Below are 22086 nucleotides of genomic sequence, written 5' to 3'. Positions count from 1 at the left end.
CAGCAGTGGAAACTAATGAACCAAAGCCGTAAACAAAACACAGATGAATTTAAAAGCCTGAAGACGTTTCAAAAGACGTAGGAAACAACATACAGCCTAATAGCATGTTCTGCAAAATTAAATTTAGTTTAAGTGATTTATACATGTGGGGAAGATACTAAACAAAAATAGCAAGTGACCAAATGACAAGATATTCTAGCTCTCTGTTGCTGTGTAACAATTCATCCCAAAGTTGAGTGGCTTAAAGCAACAGTTGTATCAACACCTACCTGTCGGTTCCATATTTGGGTTCAGTTGGGCAATTCTTACTTGGCGTCTCTAATGCATTTGTAGTCAAATGGCAGCTGGCATTGAAGCTCAACTTGAGCTTGGTGTCCAGGGTGGCTGGCAGTCAGTGATGACTGCTTCTTGAGAGCCCTATTGGATTTTGCACAGAGGAGTGGCTGGTTTCTGAGAGGCAATGTCCTGAGAGTCAGCATTCTAAGAGACCTATATAGAAGTTGCAAATCTTAGAACTCGACTTTGGAAGTCACATGAGATTAATACATTAATTCTATATTCTCTTGGTGAAAAACGATTTATAGATGTGGCCCAGATTCAAGGGGAAAAGATGATACAAGAGTGTGAATACCAGGGTCATGGTTCACTGGGGGGACCAGATTTGGAGACTAGTTACCACATGAACACAAAAGTCAGAATGGTGATCACCTCTGACTGTGAGGCAAGGAAGTGATTTGGGAAGGAGCATGGGGTTCTTCAGTTTGCTTGATGCCTGAGAGAGCCTTCCTTTTCAGAAAGAGGTTTTCAGGTCAGCCAGAATGAGGATGAGTAAGAAGGCCAGTGTGTTTATCAGTAAAGATAATTAAATAGAATTTTTTTTTTTTTTTTTTTTTTTTTTTTGCTCAGCTCTAGAGTGGGTGATTTGAGGTAGGATAAAACCCATCTTACTGCCTGATCACCCTAGGTGAAGTGAACATCAAGTTTATGAGGTTGCATCCAAGGGCCATCCCAAGGTCATAACATTCTTCAGGCCACTGACTCTTTGTTTTTAAAGTTTATTTAATTATTTTTGTGAGAGAGACAAAGAGCAGGAGAGAGGCAGGGAGAGAGAGAGAGAGAGAGAGAGAGAGAGAGAGAGAGAGAGAGAGAGAGAGAATTCCAAGCAGTGCAGAGCCTGATACAGGGCTCGAACCCACAAACCATGAGATCATGACCTGAACTGAAACCAAGAGTCAGACATTTAATTGACTGGGCTACCCAGGTGCCCCTCTTCAGGCCACTGTTAAATTTAAATATGTCTTCTTAACAAAACTATCAACACCTCCCTTTCCTGTCTACACTTTCCCTTATTCATCTCCTTAGGTCACCAGAGGAAGAGAATATTGGTTCCTATGTTGAGTAAGGAAACACTAAACCAAAAAAAAAATGTGCATTATAAGAGAACTAGGCAAAGAAAGAATGATCGTTAAGTTGTCAACATATTTTCTTTGAAGGGGTTTCTCTTTAAAGAGACTTCAGAGTCTAGGCAAAAGAGAAAAATGTCTATTTTTATAACGTCCTAATAGGCCATTTTCAAAGCAAGCTGAAAAAGCAGAATATACTTAAGCTTTTATAATATGATTGACATGCCCGATACATTGAATTTCTAGTATTCATAGTAATTATTTAAAATGTCCACCTTTTCGGGCGCGTTGGGCTCTCATTGGCTATTGCATTATCCAACATGTTTTCTCATTGAAGAGGTCTGTGAAATGAATAGACCTTTTTTTTCCTAGACTGCCCCTCCATTGGCTTTGTCCAATATTTCCCACGTGGTCAGATTTATGCTTTGCTTTTTTGGTAAGAAAACCACCAAAGCAGTATTCTCAGTTCATCATGTTATCACATTAGGAGCCTTATGATGTTGGTAATTTTAGCTTTATCTTGGTTAAGGTGGTGTCTGCCTGATCACCCACTGTGAAGTCACTGTTTTTCTCTTGGCAGTCAGTAGTGTCTTGAGAGGAGACCCTCTGAGTGTGCGCATGTATATCTGTACTAGTCACACTCACCTCACTGCTGCTGGTTTTAGCATCTATTGATGACACTTGCCTTGTTATTACAGTGGTTTTCCCAAGGAGATCTCATCAGTCCATCATTTCTTCTACATTTACTCATTGGCTTTCCACTTTGGGGAAGTGTTCTGTCTTCTGTTTTTATGACCGGAAGCATGGTTTCTTATTTTACTTAATGGACTGTAATCTGCTAATATTGTTATGTACGTCGATGGACAAATTGTCCCAGACTTGACCTCAAGAGCCTCCGCAAACTCATTTCTGTGTCCTTTCTGTCACAGGCTCGTGACTGCATCTAAGATTGGTAAGTCAAGTATACCTACTTCAGTCTATGTAGCAAAATATGATTTCTTGACTAGACGACTTGGGGGTTAGAGGAGGAATTGTGGGGTCAAAAGCATTTGGGGGGATTTTCTCTTTTCTCTTGCACGATCTTATATTTCCTCCTCTTGCTACTTTCCCCCTTGATATGTGGCTTCCACATCTCTGTCTTTCTGTTAACTGTATTGTGCCTTCATCATTGCCTTCAGAAGGATGTCTCCTCACCTCCTGCATGTACTTTTAAAAAAATTGCAGTAAAATGTACATAACATAAAATTTACCATTATAACCATTTTTAAGTTTACAATTTAGTGGCATTGAGTATATTCACAATGTTTTGTAACCAGCACCAATCAATTTTCCAGAAACTTTTTTATCATCTCAAACAGAAGCTCTGCACCCATTAAGCAGTAACTCCCCCATTTCCCCTGCTGCCTCTGGGAATTTGCCTATTTTAGATTCCTGATATAAGTGGAATTGAATAATATTCGTCCTTGTGTGTCTGGCTTCTTTCATTTGGCATAACGTCTTCAAGGTTCATCCGTATCAGAGCATGTGTCAGAACTTCGTTCCTCTTTAAGGCTGAGGTAATATTCCATTGTAAGTATGCACCACGTTTTACTTACCCATTCCTCTATTGTTGGACATTTGTATCGTTTGCACATTTTGGCGATCATGAACAATGTTGCTATGAACGTTTGTGTACATATGTTTGTGTGAACATTTCTCTTGGGTAAATACCTAAGTGGGATTACATAGTCCTATGAGGAGTGGATATGTAACTTCATAAGACCCGCCCCCGACTCTTTCCAGTGTCTGCATCATCTTACATTGCCATCAGCAATGTATGAAGGTTCCAGTTCCAATGTGGGTGGTTCTATGTCTTTGCCAACCCTTGTTATTTTTCAGTTTTCTCCCCACCCTCCCCCCCCCCCATAATGACCACACTAACAGCTGTGAAGTGGGTATCTCATTATAGTCATGATTTGTAGTTCCCTGATGACTAGTGATGTTGAACATCTCTTTTATGGGCTTGTTGGCCATTTTATATGCCCCCCCCCCCTTTAAGAAATGTCTGTTCAAATCCTTTGCCCACTTTTGGAATGGGCTGTTCTGTGGTTGAGTTACAGGAATTGTTTGTATATCCTGCATGCATATTCAGTTCTCTTATATACCTGTACAGTTTTGCATATTTTCACACATAGACACACTTACTCTTTCTGGTGGTGATTTTATATCCATTTTAGGAACACTACATGCATTTTCTTTTCTCTTCCATATCCTTTGTGTGTGTGTGTATATATATATATATATATATATATATATATATATATATATATATTTAAGGATATGATGGGAGTTTTAGATTTATACCACCATCATTACCTCACCTCCCTGAAGAAACACTTGGTTACCAAACAACCATACATTATTTCTACCCCGTTGTTATTTCTATATCTAAGTGCCTACCGTGTGCCATATCCAAGAAGTGCATTGTGCCTAAAACAGAGCAAACCCTTGTATGCCTGTGGCATTAGGTCTAAAAGCTGCTTTGATCGGCAGCTGCTTTGTGATTTCTTTCAATATAAAGATATGGGCAAAAGAAGACAAGCTGGCAATATTTCAATTTCTTTTAAGCAAATTATATACAATAAAAAAAATGTAGGTTTTCACGACTCAACTCCATAACTTTATAAGGTTGTGATGGAAAGACCCAGATGGAATTACCCCCTCAGGCTCCTATATTCCAACACTATCCTGCCTACTCATCTCTTTGCTTGGAATCTTGGAATCTTAAACCAGCCAATCAAGAACCGTCTGATCATCATTAAGTAATCTGCCTGATAAACCCCTGCCATCTTCTGTAGGGAAAATAACCTTGCAATAACCAATCCAATTTTTGCCTAACTTCCTTGTTCTTTCTCCTTCCTGCCTATAAAAGTCTTTCATTTAGTACTGCTCCTTGGAGCTCCTGCTAGACAGGATGCTACCTGGTTCATGAATCATTGAATAAAGCCAGTAAAATCTTTAAAATCTACTCAGTTGTTTAAAAATTTTTAAAAAATATTTATTTATGTTTGAGAGAGACAGAGTGAGCAGGGGAGGGGCAGAGAGAGAGGGAGACACAGAATCTGAAGCAGGCTCCAGTGCTTGAACTCCTGAACGGGGAGATCATGACCTGAGCTGAAGTCAGCCGCTTAACCAACTGACTTGGTTGATGACTTAACCAAATGGCACCCCGGTTGATTTTTTTTTGTTTTGTTTTAATACAGTGTTCATGTTGAGCATATAAGTCATAGGAGAACACACAGCAGACTCCATTTATATAAAGGTCAAAACCTTGCAAAAATAAACATTGTGGGACACAGATGTGGAGTACGCATCAAGCTAAGGGAGTGAAATGCTTAACACAATTTAGATAAGTGACAGGGGAGCATTGTGGACCAGGCTTCAAAAATTCTGGTCAAATCTCTTTTCAAGCAGAGTGTTGGGTATGTGGGTATTGGTTTCATTTTTTTTTTTTTTAATGAATATAATTTATTGTCAGATTGGCTTACATACACACCCAGTGCTCATCCCCACAAGCGCCCTCCTCAAACAGTACCTATGCATACATTATCCTCGGGGTGTGCTACGTATTAACATAAAAATAATCATAGCTAGCCGGTGGAGGGGGAGCTGTGGCGCGCAGAGCCTCCTAAAGGCGTTTAAATTCAGGGTTTGTTTTTCAAATCACCTTGCTGGTCTAACAAAACAAGCCTAGAAGCGGATTCAGGCAGCGGGCACTGCGAGGGGACCGCCCTATCCATCAGGTGCGCGCGCCCCCGCGTTGCAGACCCCTCGGACAGCGGGTCCCGGGGGCTCGCGCGGGGAGAGGGAACGTGCCTCTCCCGGGGGTCGCCCAGCCGCCTTCTGGGAGCTGTAGTCCGCGCGGGGCGGAGGCATGTCGGGAGTAGTAGTTCTAGGGTTCGCGGGGTTGCGGGACTGGTCCCGGCCTTTCTGGGGCTAGAGGCGCGGGTGATCTCGGTTACGCTGGGGCGGTGTGTAAGGAGCGGAGACTTCCCGGCTGCCTCTTCCTCGCAGCGGTGGAGCCAGCGTCTGTCCCGTCTGGGTGGGGAGTGCGGTGTCCGGCGGGGCCGCGCGCGGATACCGGGAGACGCCGCGCGGCCCGTGGGTCAGAGGTCGGCCGGGGCGGCGGTGCCTTGCGGGTGTCGCGGGCCGGGAAGACGCGGAGAGGAAGCGCCCTGCCAGGTGAGCTGGGGCGTGCCGGGACTGCTGTGGGCGGGGGCCTCCGGTGGCCGTCTGCCGAGAGACTTCTCAGTGAAGTAATACAAACAATAGCTCGCGCTGGCCTAGAACGAGGTGTGCCCGGCCGTGGTGTAGCGGCTTGGATGGATTAACTCATTTCATGCTTCTGCATGCATAGCCAGTAAGTTGACTGCACACTGCTCCCATTTTACAGATGAAGGAACTGAGGCACAATGGCCAGGTAATTTGCCACGTTTAGCTAAGACCCTGGACTGGAGCAAGGATTCCCTTCCTGCCCCTGTTACTTACCCATTTTTGTTTCTTTGTCAGGTCGCTGTGACTCCTTAAGTTCTCAGTCTCCCTCACATCTGCGAAATGGGGTAGCCATACATACGTTTTAGAGTCGTGAGGCTTAAAAATATATGAAAAGCACCCCAGATTCTGGAGTCTGTGAATACCTCTACAGCATCTTCCCTCCCCTGGCTGAGGTGCCCCAGGCCCAGATGACCCCCCCCCCCCCGCCCCCATACTCTGCTAGTTGAGCTCTCACGCTGGGCGCTGCACCCTGGAGAGCCCTCTGCATGCAAACCCAGGCAGCCAGTGCAGGCAGCTGTGGCCAGGGTCCTTCTCTGACACCTGCCTGGCGGCTCCAGGCACACTCACCTTGCTCTCCCAGTTGGGATTTGTGTGTGACAAGGAGGGCTGTTTCCCGCCGTGGATGCTGTAAGAGGTGGCACCTGTGAGATTTGTGTGTAGGGGGGCCGACAAAGCAACAGTCTGGCATGCATCTTGTGCGAGAGGGAGTGTTTTAACCACATTACCTCTGGTGAGGTAGGGTAGGTCCAGATGCAGGGGGGCAAGAGGAGGAAAGTGTGCAGGTTGTGTTATTCCCTGGGGACCAGTGCAGCACTCCAGGCAGGGCCACTCAGGGAAGGCACCTGTGAGGCAGAAAAACAAGGCAAATGTGGGCAGGTGACTTGACTGTGGCTTCTTCGGGAAGGAAAGGGCTAGGTGGGGCAGGCGGGCTTAGGGTTGGCCGTCTGTATTTGAAAGTGGCCGCCTCCGGGAAATTCATGTTCATTGTGGATTTTACAGCGTGTACACTTTAAAGCTATCTAAGGACTCCAGGTATCTGTGGGTGAATCACAGTTTGCTTAGTCACAGCTAATAGAGCTTAGGTGACCGTAAAGCATCAGTTTATAGCAGTTAGAAGTGTGGTTAATACAGGGAGATGGAGATGGGAGAATTGTCTTAGAGCTGTATTGGCTTGGTGAGCATGCGTTTGCTTGGCTTGCACCATTTATGTGGTGCGGCTTTGCTGGGACCTGGTGGGCATTATGGGTGGTTGTAACTTCATCTCCCCAGGCCATCCCTTGACACCAGAGTTCCTCATGACACCTTTTCCTCTCCAGATCTACCTTGTCAGCAGTCTACACTCCTCTTGCCAGGAAAACTGAGAAGGAAAGCATGGCTGTGGATTTGCTGCCCACCAAGGTGAAAGTAAGTGAAGATTGTCTTTCTCATGAATCGCTTTCTGGGTTTAGAGAGGGTGCACATGTTTCCATTCTTTGAGTACTTTTCTCTCCAACAAAACCTGGGGAATCCAGGGTTCTTTAAGTTTTCCCCAGGATCCAGGATTCATGGAGGGGCTGCTGAGGAATGTGCTTCCTCTATCTCTATGTCACTCTTAATTCACCCTAAATCCAACTTCATGACCAAAGACTGAGGCAGCACTCGCTGAACATGTGCTTTGGGCTACAATAAGCGCTTGGTGGGGGCATGGTGTATTAGACAGTCTTTGTCTTCACAGAGGATACAGTCTTGCTTGGTGCAAAGACATGGAAGGACCAAAGACACCTTCAAAAAACACTGAGCACCGACTATGCACAGGATACTGTTCAGAGCACTGGGGTCACGAAGAGGAAAGAGGTTGTTTCTGTCTTCAGGGAGTTCATCGTATTGACCTCAGTTAGGAAATGATTAAAGGTCCAAGAGGAGTTAGGGAAAAGATCCTGGAAGTAGTGGGGTCATTTTGAGCTGATACTGAAGGCCAGAAGGAGTTCAGCTTAGCTTGGGCTCTGAGGCCAGCACTTGGGAGGACAGGGGGCTGGGAGCCGAGCACAGGTGTGACAGTAAACTGTCCAGATGTCTTCCTTATCCATCTGACTAATTATCTCTGTCTTCTCCTCTGAATCTTGTCCACTGGCTTTGATTTATTCACACTCCCCTCCTGGGCCCTTCTTGCTCTTTGCCCTTTTTAGATCCATTTTCTTTTTCTTTTTTTAACATTTATTTATCTTAGAGAGAGAGACACACACAGAGTGTGAGCAGGGGAGAGGCAGAGAGAGAGGGAGACACAGAATCTGAAGCAGGCTCCAGGCTCTGAGCTGTCAGCACAGAGCCTGACGCGGGGCTTAAACCTATGAAACGTTGATATCATGACCTGAGCCAGTCAGAAGCTTAACCGAATGAGCCACCCAGGCACCCCTGAAAACTGTACATTTTCTCTTTATTCCTTGAACTTGAATTCCCATTCCACTTCCATATGTATTTTTAAAAAAATTTTTTAACGTTTATTTATTTTTGAGAGAGAGGGGCACACAGAGTGTGAGCAGAGGAGGGGCAGAAAGAGAGGGAGACACAGAATCTGAAGCAGGCTCCAGGCTCTGAGCTGTCAGCATAGAGCCTGACATGGGGCTCAAACTTAAAAACTGCGAGATCATGACCTGAGCCAAAGTCAGACGCTTAACCAACTGAGCCACCCAGGCGCCCCTCTTTTTGTTTTTAAACTTTATTTTTGCGAGAGAGTGGGGGAGAGGGGCAGAGAAAGAAGGAGAGAGAGAATCCCAAGCAGGCTCCATGCTGTCAGTGCATAGCCCTTTTTGGGGCTTGATCTCATGAACTGCAAGATCATGACCTGAGCCGAAATCAAGTGTCAGATGCTTAACCAGCTGAGCCACCCAGGTGCCCCTAAGATCCATTTTCATTACTTTAACCTGAAGATCTTTCCCAAATCTCTGTTCTCAGGCCTCAACTTTTCCCTAGAAACACAGTCTAGAACTCTTAGGAAATATTTCCACATGGAAGTCCCAGCTTTCCCCCAACGCCAGCTCCTGTTCCTTCCGTGGGTTTTCTGTTCTGCGAGCCCCAAAGCCTCTGTTTTCATTGACTGCTTTCCCCCAAAGTAGTGGTAGCCTACATGTTACAAATGTAGACTCTGGAACTTGAGTTCATAAGTTCACCTCCAAGCTGGGGTTGTGACCTTGGCAAGTTATTTTCTCTCTGTGTGCCTCATTTCCTCATTTGTAAGTGGGATTAATGACATACATACCTCGTTTGATCCATGTAACAGGACTGTTAATATCTGCATTTTACGGGTGAGGAAACTGAGGCACAGAGGAGCAAGTAACTTGACCAGGGTCTTCCAGCTAGCCTCGAACCCAGATAAGACCGTATATACATTAATGTTATGCTCTGAGAACTTAAGTATACGTAAAATTCTGAGAACAGTGCATGGTACATATTAAATCTCAGTAAATGCTGGCTGTTAACTACCATTATTATCATCATAAGCAGCAACAACATTATTTTAGGGCCTGCCAAATTGGTCTGCCTCTTGCCACTAGGCTGGACTTTGCTTTGATTCTCTAATTACAAGGAGATGTGTGTTGTGGGAAACCAAAATGTAAAGGCCAGCAAAATGAAGTGAAAGCAATACCCAGCCATCACCTGGGGTGCCCTCTGCCCACAGGTAGGGATTTTCACTGTGTGAGCTTTTCCCACACCTGCACGCTTTTCTGAGAGACCCACTTGATTTCAGCTAAGGGAAGATGAAGAGGAGGATGTTTGCAACTCAGCGTTTTTTGTGAGTTTTTTTTGACCTCTAATTTACTGAAAACTGAAGATTTGAAAGCAGATAGAATAAAGAGTACTGTACTAAATACAGAGCATCAATATCTGAACGTCAATTGGCTTCTCATCAGAAACAAGGGCCAGAAAATGATCGAGTGGTGTTTTACATGAAAGAAAGAAACTGTGAACCCAGAATTCTATAACCAATGAAAATATTCTTTAAAAATTTTTTTTTAATGTTTTTATTTTTGAAGGAGAGAGAGAGACAGCATGAGCGGGGGAGGAGCAGAGAGAGAGAGGGAGACACAGAATCCGAAACAGGCTCCAGGCTTTAAGCTGTCAGCACAGAGCCCGATGCAGGGCTCTAACCCACGAACTGTGAGATCATGACCTGAGCCGAAATCGGACGCTTAACCAACTGAGCCGCCCATGCGTCCCACCAATGAAAATATTCTTTTAGAAGGAAGATGAAGTAGAGGCGCCTGGGTGATTCAGTCGGTTAAGCATCAGACTCTTGATTTTGGCTCAGGTCATGATCTCATAGTCGAGAGATTGAGCCCCGCGTTAGGCTCTGCGGTGAGGGTGTGGAGCCTGCTTGGGATTCTCTCCCTGTCATTCTTCCCCTGCCTCACTTGCTCGCTATCCCTATCTCTCAAATAAACTTAAAGAAAAAAAAGAAAGAAAAAGAATGAAGATGAAGTAAAGACATTTTCAGATAAATGAAAATGAACCTAAGTCATGGTCAGCAGGCCCACCCTGCAATATATGCTAAAGTATATGCTTGCTTCAAGCTGACAGGAAATAATGCCAGATGGGAGCTCTCACCTTAGGAAGGAAATAAAGAGCATTGGAACAGGAGGCCATGTGGATAAATGTAAATATATAAATACTTTTTCCTCTCAGTGTCTTTAAAATGCCTATGATTGGAGTGCCTGGGTGGCTCAGTCCGTTGAGCGAGCGTCTGACTTCGGATCAGGTCATGATCTCACGGTTGGTGGGTTCAAGCCCCCCCCCGCATGGGGCTCTGTGCTGGTAGCTCGGAGCCTGGAGCCTGCTTCAGATTCTATGTCTCCCTCTCTCTCTGCTCCTCCCCTGCTTGTGCTCTCTCCCTCTCTCTTTCTCTCTCTCTCTCAAAAATAAACATTAAAAAATAAATAAAAAAAAAATAAAATGCCTATGATTGTTTAGAGCAAAAACATAATACTGTATCATGGGGTTTATAACGCAGGTGGAGGTAATACACATGACAGTTGTGGGTCTAGAGTTCATTTATGGTTGGACTCAAAAAGCTCTGTCTTTATCTCCAGAAAAGCTCTATCTTCATCTCTGGGGAGGGCCTGGATGGCTGATTTTTGACTCTGAGGCACAATAAAGGCAGCGGATGTGCTGTTTAAGATCCCAGTGCCACTGGCTCCCCCTAGGGTGGTCATCTCAGGTGGTTGGGAGCTGGCCTACCTTGTTTGACAAGCCTTGCTTGACACACAAAAGGCCCCTGCTGAGCGTTTCCCCTTTAAGTCCTTCTGATTCAAAGTTCCTCCTACAGATCCAGGGACAAGGCCTAGGCTGTGTGTGCAAGGACAGGGAGATTGCACATGGAACATGTCTCCATCCTCCAGGGCTTCGCTGCACTCTCTCTGTCTTGTTGCACTTGTACCTGTTGCCTCCCATGAGCGTGCTTGGTGAGGTCTGGTGAGTCCTGCCAGCTCTCTGAACAGGGAGCGTCTTTTTAACAACGATAGCATGAAGAAGGGGTGGTGTTCCCATACACTTGCAAGTTCTTGCGTTCTGTGTGAAATCAGATATTCGCTCTAATAGACTATAAAGAACTAAGGATGTATGTTATAATTCTCAGAGCAACCACTAAAAATGCAAAGAGGTGGGGCGCCTGGCTAGCTCAGGCAGAGGAGCCTGAGACTCTTGATCTTGGGGGTATGAGTTCGAGCCCCACGCTGAGTGTAGCGATTACTTAAAAATTTTTTTTTTAAATCTTTAAAAAAAATGCAAAGAGGTATAGCTGAAAAGTCAATACATAAAATGGAATGTAAACAATTTCAAAACAGGGACGCTTAGCTGGCTCAGTCGGTTGAGCATCCGATTCTTGATTTCAGCTCAGGTCATGATCCCAGGGTCATGAGATAAAGCCCCACATAGCTCCATGCTGAGTGTGAATCCTGCTTGAGATTCTCTCTCTCTCTCTCTCTCTCTCTCTCTCTCTCTCTCTCTCTTTCTCTCTTTCTCTCTTTCTCTCTTTCTTTCTCTCTCTCTCTCTCTCTCTCTCTCTCTCTTTCTCTGTTCCCCCCCACACGTGCACTCTCTCTCTCCAAAAAATACAAAAATTAAAAATTTCGGAATAAATGCACACACCCTGTAAACAATGTCAGCCTACTGGAAGGGTAGAGAGTAATAAGCAAAAAATTGCTTTTCTGCTCCTCCACAAACACGAAAGAATAATCAGGGTGGACAGCTTGTTGTATTCTTCCAAATACTTTTGTGTGCACATATATGTATATACCAGATCCATCTGGATAATCAGGATCTTCTCATCTCAAAAATAAAATCCTTAAGAAGATCTTCAGGGTCCTTTTAGTCATATATATAACATTCACAGGTTTTGTTACTCAGCCTACCACAACCATTGGCTTACAAATAAAGTTTCCAGAAACATCTTTGAACAAATAACCCTACTCAGTTGTGTGAGGCTCTCTTATAGTGGACTCCTAACAGTAGAATCACAAGGTGAAAGCATACATATTCCTTTTTCATGCCTTACAGCTCCTTCATATAAGAGTTGATAATTGGCCAGCCTCTGATTTCTCTCATTTTGCAGATTAACGGAGTTCTCTTGGAAGAACTGACTTTCTCACAGTCCCTTTTGGCATGTGTATAGTCTTGCAGGTTCTTTGGGTCTTTTATTTACTTTTAATTTCTTTAAAATGTGTATTTTTAAGAGAGACCAAGAGCCAGTGGGGAAGGGACAGAGAGAGAGAGGGAGACTAAGAATCCCAAGGAAGCTCTGGGACCCCGGGTCTTTTAATTTCCATAGACAGTGGATACCCATGTGACAGTCTAGTTTAGTGGTCAGTCTGCCTGAATTCAGTTCCAATCTCTACCAGTTTCTAACAGGATTACCTTGGCAGGTAACTTAACCTCTCTGAGCTGCTTCTTCACTTGCAAAACAATTTAATTATAGTGTCTTCCTCATAGAATTTCTGTGAAACTTCGTGAAGATACTATGTTCAAAGTTCCTGTCAGTTCCTGACATACAAGTATTCAATAAACATAAGCTAATACTATTTTTATTACCATTTGCTTTTACATCTCAGAAATTCTTTTTTGTCTCGGTTCTACTAATGGCTTTTCCAGTTTTCTGGCATTGTTCTAAGTGTATTCTGATTTTTCCCCCCCTTTCCTTTAATTTGGATTTTGAGTGAGAGGGAGGTGGATGTCTGTGCTCACTTGACAGATCCTAGCCTGGGATTTAAATTCCCTTTTGGCGGGGACTTGGCCTTTCTCCCCGACTTTGCCCTCACAACACCTGGTGGGTTCTCAGTAAATATTTGTATAATTGTCAATGGGGGGGGGGTCCAAAAAGCAACATAAATAGTCCATTTGAAATATACTTAGAACCCTGGGACATCAGGGTTGGTTGTCGCACATCCCTGCGTCACCGGCGTTACCGAGTGGTGGAGAACTTGGTCCTGGGTGAGCAGGAATGGGTTTGCCATTACAGGAGTCTGTGACGTTCAGGGACGTGGCCGTGGTCTTCAGCCAGGACGAATGGCTGCGCCTGGACTCTGCGCAGAGAACCCTGTACCGGGAGGTGATGCTGGAGAACTATGGCACCCTGGTCTCGCTGGGTAAGGAGGCTCGTCTGTAAGGGAGAATCCGCTGCGGGAGCGCCTTAGAGCTGCCCCTGTGGGGTTCAGAGTCCGCAGTTTCTCCCCTAACGAGCCCCTGGGAAAGGAAGAGCCTCTGTGGAATTCAAGGCATGCATTTGTGTCCGGATGCCCTTCCTCTGCCTTCCTCCCACCTGCCTCCTGACCAGGGTGGTCCTCCTCCTGACCAGGGTGGTCCTCCTCCACTCACTGGGTCCTGTGGGGGGTCAAGGGGGAAGAGGGATAAGGCTGTGTTGTTTCTGAACCAAACCCACCCTCGATGTGCTGCGTGCCCCACCTCCCCAGGCTCCCTTCTCTGCCCTGTTGGCTCTGGTTTGTGAGCTCTGGACTTGCCCCATCTGCTCAAACTCCATTCCCTTCCCCACGAGCAGGGATTCCATCTTCGACGCCAAAGGTGATCTGCCGGTTGCAGCAAGGCGAGGATCCTTGCGTGGTGGAAAGGGAAACCCCTCAAGACGCCTGTCTGGGTGAGTGCGCGGCTGGGAACCGGGCACAGGGCGGGGTATATATGAGAGCAGGTCAGGAGGAGGCAGTGCTCTGAGAATTTTGCTGGAAGTCCTGAGCCAGGGCCCCCTCATGGGAAGTTCCTTGGTGATAATGGTTTTCTTTGCAGCAAAAGGCCCCTGAGTAGACCTCTTTCTTCGCTTAATGTGCCCCGCTTTCCCTCTTTCCTTCTCTGCCACTTCACCCACTTCCTTCTGCTGTCTTGGCCTCTTGATCTCCACGGTTTTCTTTCCATCTGCAATTACACATGACAGACTTGAAAAACTTTACACCTTCGGTTGCATCTTGAATTCTTTGTAATTTCTCTCACAACCCCATATTTCAGGGTGTTGTCAACGCTTCCGTGTCTCCGGTTTCTTAACTCAGCATTTCCCTTTTATGTCCCTGGAGACTGGGGTTGTCATGTCCCACTGTGAGAGTCAACCAGCTCCCCTGGACCTCTGTAGCTTTTCTGGTCCAGGGCTTGGCATGCTTTTCCCACAGTGGACTAGATGGTAAATATTTTGGCATTGGGGGCCACAGGTCTCTTTTGCAGCCCTTAAACTCTGCCATCTTAGTGCAAGGTAATGCAAATGCAGACAGAGACAGTAAGTAGTCAACCCATAGGTGTGGCTGCCTTCTAGCACCAGAAGGAAGTATCAGCTGGAGTTGGCCCAGAGACCTGTAGTTTGTAGACTCCTCTTCTAGCCTAGTCTAAGCTCACTGGTCTTTATCATAAAACTGTAAGTTGTTGAAGTTAGAAGATCACTTGAAGACCATCAAATTTAGATACCTCTCTTTATCACGGAAGAAACAGTGCATCAGAGGTTGTCAAACACTTTGCTGGCAGAGCTGGAAAAGCTGAAAAGCAGTGAGAAAAGCCTCGATCACCAGTGTCATTTCTGTTCACCGTGTGACACAGACTGGGCAATATTTTGTGGTTTGTGGTCTTTGTGGTTTGACCTTTATAATCTATGATTCTTGCCTTTATTGGCATGTTTTGTTTGCTCGTTGTCTTCACAAATACTTTTCACCTTTATTAAAATACAGTTTTCTAGGGGCGCCTGGGTGGCTCAGTCAGTTAAGTGTCCAACTTCGGCTCAGGTCATGGTCTTATGGTTCATGAGTTCGAGCTCTGGGATTCTGTGTCTTCCTCTCTCTCTGCCTCTCGCCAACTCATGCACGTGTGCATGTGCACTCTCTCTTGAAAATAAAGAAACATTAAAAAAATTAAAAAAGAAAAGAAAATACAGTTTTATCCAAAGAAAGAGTTACTGAGTAGTACAGCCTAGCACATAAGATCATGATTTGACTTTGGACATTTCCTGATTTCATGTTACCCCTGCCACTGCTTCCAAGTGCTCTGAGCTACGGGGAAAGTTACCTACCTTCTCTGAGCCTTGTTCTCCTCTTTCGCCTTCTGGGCCATCAGCAGAGTGATTGATCTTTTCAAAACTCAGGTGTTATTCCCATACCTTAAGAGACCTTGTTGTTTCTCTCTTTATCCACGGAGTAAAGTAAAATTCCTTAATGTGACATTAAACCTACTTCATAGCCTGTCTCCATGTTGCTTTATAGAAATCAGTGGCCACTTCCACTCTGGCTCCATGTTCTGGCCAAACCTGAACCCTCATTAACATTTGTGTGTCATTCCTTCTCGGGTTACTGCTTCCCCCTTGTCCACAGGAAACCTTAGATCCATCTGCCCCCCTCATCTGTGGGTTTTTCTTATTTTTTCCTGCTTCCCAGTCAGCATCCATTTTCCAGTCAGTCGCATTCATACAGCACTTTCTGCATGCCTTGAACATATCCATTACAGCATCTGTTGTAGTGAATTATAGTTATTCTCCTGTTATTTCTTTTCCTAATTGGATTGTGCATATTTAAGGAAGAAACCAGGTCTGTCTTTGAATTCTGTGCCTGTAGCATCAAATATACTGCCTTCACTTAATATTTTTTGAGTGTAATTGAACTGCCTTTATGATTAACTCAGTGCCAAGGAAGCTCAGATTTAAGTACTCAGTGCAACCAGACCATGGCAGCTATATCATTGTTCACCTTCCACTCTGTCCTCGTTCTTACCAAATAAGGCCACCGTTTCTTATTATTATCTGCCTAAGAACTTACAACCCCTCCTGTGACCTGTATTATTATTCTGAATTCTTCTGCCAGTTGTTCAGGAACTCTGTGTTTGGCTTTACCCTGTTATTCCAGGGGTGCCTGGGTGGCTCAGTCAGTTAAGCCTCTGACTTCGGCTTAGGTCATGAGCTCACAGCTCTGTGCTGACAGCTTGGAGCCTGGAGCCTGCTTCGGATTCTGTGTCTCCCTCTCTCTCTGCCCCTCCCCCTCTAGTGTGCTTGCTCTCTCGTGCGTGCACCCTGTCTCTCTCTCAAAAATAAATAAACATTAAAAAAATTTTTTTAAATGAATTCGAACCTGGATTTCCTCTTTTAGTCATTAAGCCCCTCCCCCTGCCCCCAAATAGGTTTACTTTCCCCACAGATGACTTTGATCAGGCCTTCTTTCTGTCTCATAGACTCCTCTTTTCATTTTCTACTGAAATCCATCCCCTCACTCTTTATTATCCAGCTTCCTTTATAGAACCACTCCTTGCTAATACTGTTGGTGTTGGTGTCTTGGTTCTCTGAACCTCACACCAACATTATACAGCCGAGGCTTCTCATATCAAGGAGAAATGAACCATTACTGTTTAATCATTTGTACATTTCATATTATCATTGCTGATCATTCACTATTTGTTCAATAAATGACTGGGTTTCAGGAGTCTGTTATAAGAGGAGGGAATCCCTTTTCATTTTTGAGGTCACCTGCTCTTCATAATTTTTCCAACTAACTCTGCCCAGTTTTGTTGTTCTTTATTTATTTTGAGAGAGAAAGAGAGCACAAGAAGGGGCGGGCAGAGAGGAGAGACAGAATTCCAAGCAGGGTTCGCACCATCAGTGCAGAGCCTAATGCCAGACTCAAACTCCTATACTGTGAGATCATGACCTGAGCCAAGATCAAGAGTCAGTTGCTTAACCGATTGCACCACCCACATGCTCCCATTATTTTTTTTATGCAAGACACTCTAATTGCATGCTTATCATGTGCACAGTAAGGAATTAACAAATAATGTTAATGTTTATAATGTTAATGTATAATATAGGTATGTAATATACATTATAGCATGTATAATATACAATATGTATGTATAGTATATACATATATATACATAATATGTCTATATTAATATACACTAATAATGTACATTAACAATAATCAAGATATTCTCCTTGAACAAACACTTGAATTATTTTCAGACTTCGTGTATGTATATATGTTAAGTGATAGAATGTTTAAGTAAAATATGTTTTGGAAGAGAGAGAGAGAGACTGATTTAGGCTTTAGTCATTAAATTTCTTTAGAAAAATGAGATTAGAGTAGCCTAGTAAATTTCTGGATGGGCAGGGAATGTCATATTGTGACAAAGGATAAAAAGAGGGGAAGTACCCTGGTCAATCCTTTAACTTGCAAACTGTTAGGTTTTCCATTAACATCTTGAAGAAAAATCTATATTTTTATACAGATTTATAGCCTGTGTGCCTTTTTCCTCTTATTATTTAATTTTAATCATATATATTTTATTACTAAAACCTGATGGATTTTTATTAACCTAAATTTAAGTACATACAATTACCTAATTACACAGACCTAGTTTTAACCTATTTTCAATCATGGATTGATTAAAGAAAGCCAGATTTGAGCCCATAGTTCCATAGAATCAGCTCAAGCTGAATCCTTTCACTTAACATCATATCTGAGCTTGGGGCTTGGGCATATTTCAGAACTTTGGGGCATATTGACTCCACATTTCTTGTAAACTTTCATTTGTCTAAAGAGATTCTCACAGGGGTGCGTGGCTGGCTCAGTCAGTGGAGCATGAGACCTTTGATCTTGGGGTTGTGAGTTTGAGCCCCATGCTGGGTATAGAGATTACTTAAAAATAAAATCTTTAGGGGGCGCTTGGGTGACAGTCTGTTAAGTGTCCGACTTCGGCTCAGGTCATGATCTCGCGGTTCGTGAGTTTGAGCCCCACGTCAGGCTGTGTGTTGACAGCTCAGAGCCTGGAACCTGCTTCGGATTGTGTCTCCTTCTCTTTCTGCCCCTCCCTTACTCAAACTCTCTCTGTCACTCTCTCTCAAATAAATGAATAAACATTAAAAAAATTAAAACTTTAATAAATAATACAAATATAAAAATAAAAAGATTCCTACAAAAGGAGGTCAGTCTTCTGGTTGCAGGTTATTAGAAGAGATGACTGTATCTGTTTTTCCTCGTGATCAATTTGGAAGGGAAAAGTGGGGGCAGGGAGGTGTGAACAAAACTGTTATTCCTCCAATCACCAGGGATAGGTTGTTGCACGAGGCTGATTTATTCCATATTTTCCTCTTCTTTATAGTCAGCATCTTGAATTTAGATCAGAAATCCTCAATACAGTCATGCTTCAGGGCTGCTATAAGTTTGAAAACCTGAGCACCCTCTTATTAACAGACTGTTTCTCCTTTCACAGACTATGATACAAAATCATATTCACATACAGATTCACAAAATTTAAGGAAAACATCACAGATATTTTTAAATGATCACACCTAGAGTTTCAGCTATGGGCACTAACATCATAAAAGCCACATGTGAATAGAAAGAAGGTACGGGTGCCTGGCTGACTCACTTGGAGGGGCACACAACTCTAAATCTTGGGCTTGTGAGTTTGAGCCCCATGTTGGGTGTAGAGATTATGCAAAAAAAAAAAATAGATAGATAGATAGATAGATGTGAGTTCGAGCCCCATGTTGGGTGTAGAGATTATGCAAAAATAAATAAATAAATAGATAGATAAGTAAGTAAGTAAGTAAGTAAGTAAACTTTAAAAAAAAAAAAAAGGAGAAAATAAAGACAAGTTACCTACCTCATGGCCCGGCATACAGAACAGGAAATGATACACTGAAATATGCCACAGTTTATTCAACTCGAGCTTAGGAGCTAACATTTTTCTGTAGCCTCATACCTTCAGCTCGACCTGTTCTCTCTGCCTCTACTTCTCTCAAGTCGCAATGTCTTTGTTTCCAATGTTAATATGTTCACTCTATTCTCCGACACCACTCCTTCACCTGTTTACCACTCTTCCTTTCCATCCTGTCCTGTTTTTCCCCAGTGGCAAGTCCATATTTGAGGTCAAAAGAGGTATAAAACCTCTTTTATTTATTTATTTTTTGAGAGAGAGAGAGAGCAGGGGAGAAGGGCAGAGAGAGAGGGATAGAGAGAATCTCAAGCAGGCTCCACTTTCAGTGCAGAGCCCGACATGGGGCTGGATCCCACAACCCTGGGATCATGACCTGAGTTGAAACCAAGAGTCGGACACTCAGCTAACTGAGCCACCCAGCCGCCTCTCAGACCTCTTTTATATGTACTATTGCCAATTTTACTGTTCCACGGTTGCATGTTTCTCTCTTCCCGTAGAGGTGCCGTTAATGCTTCTGATCCACTCCAGGTTTCAAGACTTGGCCTGAAATGGAAGCCTCACCTCCCAGACAGGACATTTCTATAGAAGAAACATCTCAGGGAATAATAAAGAAAAAGTCCATTAAGTTTGGTCACTGGGACATCGATTTTGGACAGACTTTGGAGTTGGAGAGTGGAACAGAACAGGAGCAACGGAAGAAACCTCTTCAGCAAATCATGGCCTCACACAAAAAAACTGTGAGTGGAGATGTAAAGCAGACACGTCTTGAATTGGGGAAAGGCTTACTTATAAATACAATTCTTGTCACACAACAGAGTGTTCCTATAGAAAGGATACCCAATATACATTACACTTTTGGGAGAGATTTTAAACAGAATTTTGATCTAATGAGATGCATCCAGATTTACCCAGGAGAAAAACCTCATCTTTGTAATGAATGTGGGAAAAGCTTCAACCAGAGTCTCCATCTGATTGAACACCAGAGAATTCACACTGGTGAGAAACCCTACAGATGTAGTGAGTGTGGGAAACCGTTTAGCCACAGATCCTCCCTTCTTGCCCATCAGAGAATTCATACTGGAGAGAAACCTTACAAATGTAATGAATGTGAGAAGGCGTTTAGCAGCAGCTCGACCCTAATCAAACACCTGAGGGTGCACACCGGCGAGAAACCCTACCAGTGTAAGGAATGTGGTAAAGCCTTTAGCCAGTGTTCAACCCTTACTGTACATCAGAGGATTCATACTGGAGAGAAACTCTATAAATGTGCTGAATGTGAGAAGGCCTTCAATTGTAGAGCAAAACTTCACAGACACCAAAGAATCCACACAGGAGAGAAACCCTATAAATGCAGTGAATGTGGGAAAGGTTACAGCCAGTTTGCATCCCTGGCTGAACATCAGAAGCTTCATACTGGAGAACAGCTGTGTAAATGCTTGGAATGTGGGAGAACCTTCACACGCATCTCCACCCTTATTGAACACCAGCGAATTCATACTGGTCAGAAACCCTACCAGTGCAATGAATGTGGGAAAGCCTTCAACCAGTATTCATCCTTCAGTGAACATCGTAAAATTCACACCGGGGAAAAGCTTTACCCATGTGGAGAATGCGGGAAAGCCTTTGGTTGCAAATCCAACCTTTACAGGCATCAGAGAATTCACACTGGAGAGAAACCCTACCAGTGTAATCAGTGTGGGAAAGCCTTCAGCCAGTATTCATTCCTAACAGAGCACGAGAGGATCCATACTGGCGAGAAACTCTACAAGTGCATGGAGTGTGGGAAAGCCTACAGTTATAGATCAAACCTTTGTAGACACAAAAAAGTTCACACTAAGGAAAAACTCTATAAATGGAAGGAATATGGGAATCCTTTTATCTATAGCTCCTCCCTTACTCAGTATCAGAGATTTCTCAGAGATGATGAGTCCTGTGAAGTTTAATTCTTCTCTCAAATGATTCAAGACTCCTCACTGGAGAATAATAAATAGGGCACAGACTGCAGATCAGATAAAGATTTTTTTTTACTTCAGGAGGAAATATGCTAGTTTCCACTAAGTCATGGTAAAATTGATCAATGGAATTATGAAGAGCACCGATTTGTCAAATTTTATAAGAATCATTAAATATTAAATGCTAAGGTTACAAAGAACATATAATAATTTTTAAATTCATAGAAAAAATATAAAAGGCCTAACTTAAAAAAATAGTAAAAATAATGGAATGTGAGTTTTGTTTCTTTTTCTTTTTCTTTTTCTCTTTCTTTTTCTTTTTTAGAGAGCGAGCACAAGTGGGGAAGAGGGGCGGTGGGGGGAGAGAGAGAGAGAGAATGGGAGAAAGAATCCCAAGCAGGCCCCACACCCAGTGCAGAGCCTGATGCAAGACTTGATCTCACAAATGTGAGATCATGACCTGAACTGAAAGCAAGAGTCGGACGCTTAACTGACTGAGCCACCCAGGCGCCCCTAAGTTTTGTTTCTTTCATTAGAGTTTATTCCCTAAGAGTAAGCTTCAGTATGAATTTTCTTTTAAAAATGGTCATTGAGTTAAAGTGAATAAGCGTGAGGCCATAATTTGCTAAAATGGCAGGCAAATACAGGACACACGCTTTTCCATGAAGAGAAGCTCAAGATAAAAAGGAATTCTTTAAATTCAAATTTTCACATGGAAAGAATCAAGCTCAATTTTTCATGAACTGTGTCACTGGCAGGTTATATATATAAATATTTATATATCTATACACATATGTGTACAAACATACATATGCACAAGCTTTGGAATATATGTATATTTTTTCCAAAAGTTTTTGATGATTAAAAAAACATGGTTTCATTAACCTAGAATTCAGTTTTGGAAATTGAAATTTTTCCCAAAGTGAGTCTCTTTTCCTTTTCCTTACATTATTTCTTAATTTGACATGACTTGACATTACTGAATAGTCTTAGGCTAGTATTATAGAAGGTGCAGTAAATTGAGGCCAGTGGAGAGAATGTGATGCAAATACTCTGTTTTCTGTGGCAGAAGGTACGTATTTGCAGAATCTGACTACAGCTGGTAGCTCATTAGAGCCAGGTGGAATTTTAATTTAGTTTATTTATAGCTAATAAAATTGAGCTTATTGGGCAGAGTCGAGACTAGAATCTAAGTTTCCAGCTCCTGTTTTCTGTGACAATTATAGGTATGAATTACAATAATTCACTTCCAATCTCACGTC

The 22086-nt window shown here is 43.4% G+C and overlaps 1 protein-coding gene across 2 annotated transcripts; it reads left to right on the top strand.

Moving 5' to 3' along the window:
* Positions 1-5370: 5370 nt before the first annotated feature.
* On the top strand, positions 5371-21059 carry LOC102967977 (zinc finger protein 354C). 2 transcript variants are annotated; one of them, XM_015537900.2, is made up of 5 exons: positions 5371-5624; positions 7034-7121; positions 13204-13330; positions 13741-13836; positions 19401-21059. In XM_015537900.2, exons 2-5 carry the CDS (start codon positions 7089-7091, stop codon positions 20813-20815), a joined length of 1671 nt encoding a protein of 556 aa, XP_015393386.2. In that variant the 5' UTR covers positions 5371-5624; positions 7034-7088; the 3' UTR covers positions 20816-21059. The 2 variants fall into 2 exon arrangements, with proteins under 2 accessions (XP_015393386.2, XP_042838120.1); XM_042982186.1 differs by lacking the exon at positions 5371-5624 and adding an exon at positions 11017-11162 and having other exon boundaries at positions 7057-7121.
* Positions 21060-22086: the final 1027 nt, after the last annotated feature.

Source organism: Panthera tigris, chromosome A1, assembly GCF_018350195.1.
Source record: "Panthera tigris isolate Pti1 chromosome A1, P.tigris_Pti1_mat1.1, whole genome shotgun sequence".
NCBI classification, from domain to species: Eukaryota; Metazoa; Chordata; class Mammalia; order Carnivora; family Felidae; genus Panthera; species Panthera tigris.
This window is presented reverse-complemented; position numbering and strand designations above follow the sequence as displayed.

Excerpts from the sequence above, each read along its gene's own strand:
- LOC102967977 (XM_015537900.2), top strand. The coding sequence starts at position 7,089 with ATGGCTGTGGATTTGCTGCCCACCAAGGTGAAA. Across the intron at positions 7,122-13,203 it reads TGCTGCCCACCAAGGTGAAA|GAGTCTGTGACGTTCAGGGA; the intron begins GTAAGTGAAGAT and ends TTGCCATTACAG. Across the intron at positions 13,837-19,400 it reads CCCTCAAGACGCCTGTCTGG|GTTTCAAGACTTGGCCTGAA; the intron begins GTGAGTGCGCGG and ends GATCCACTCCAG.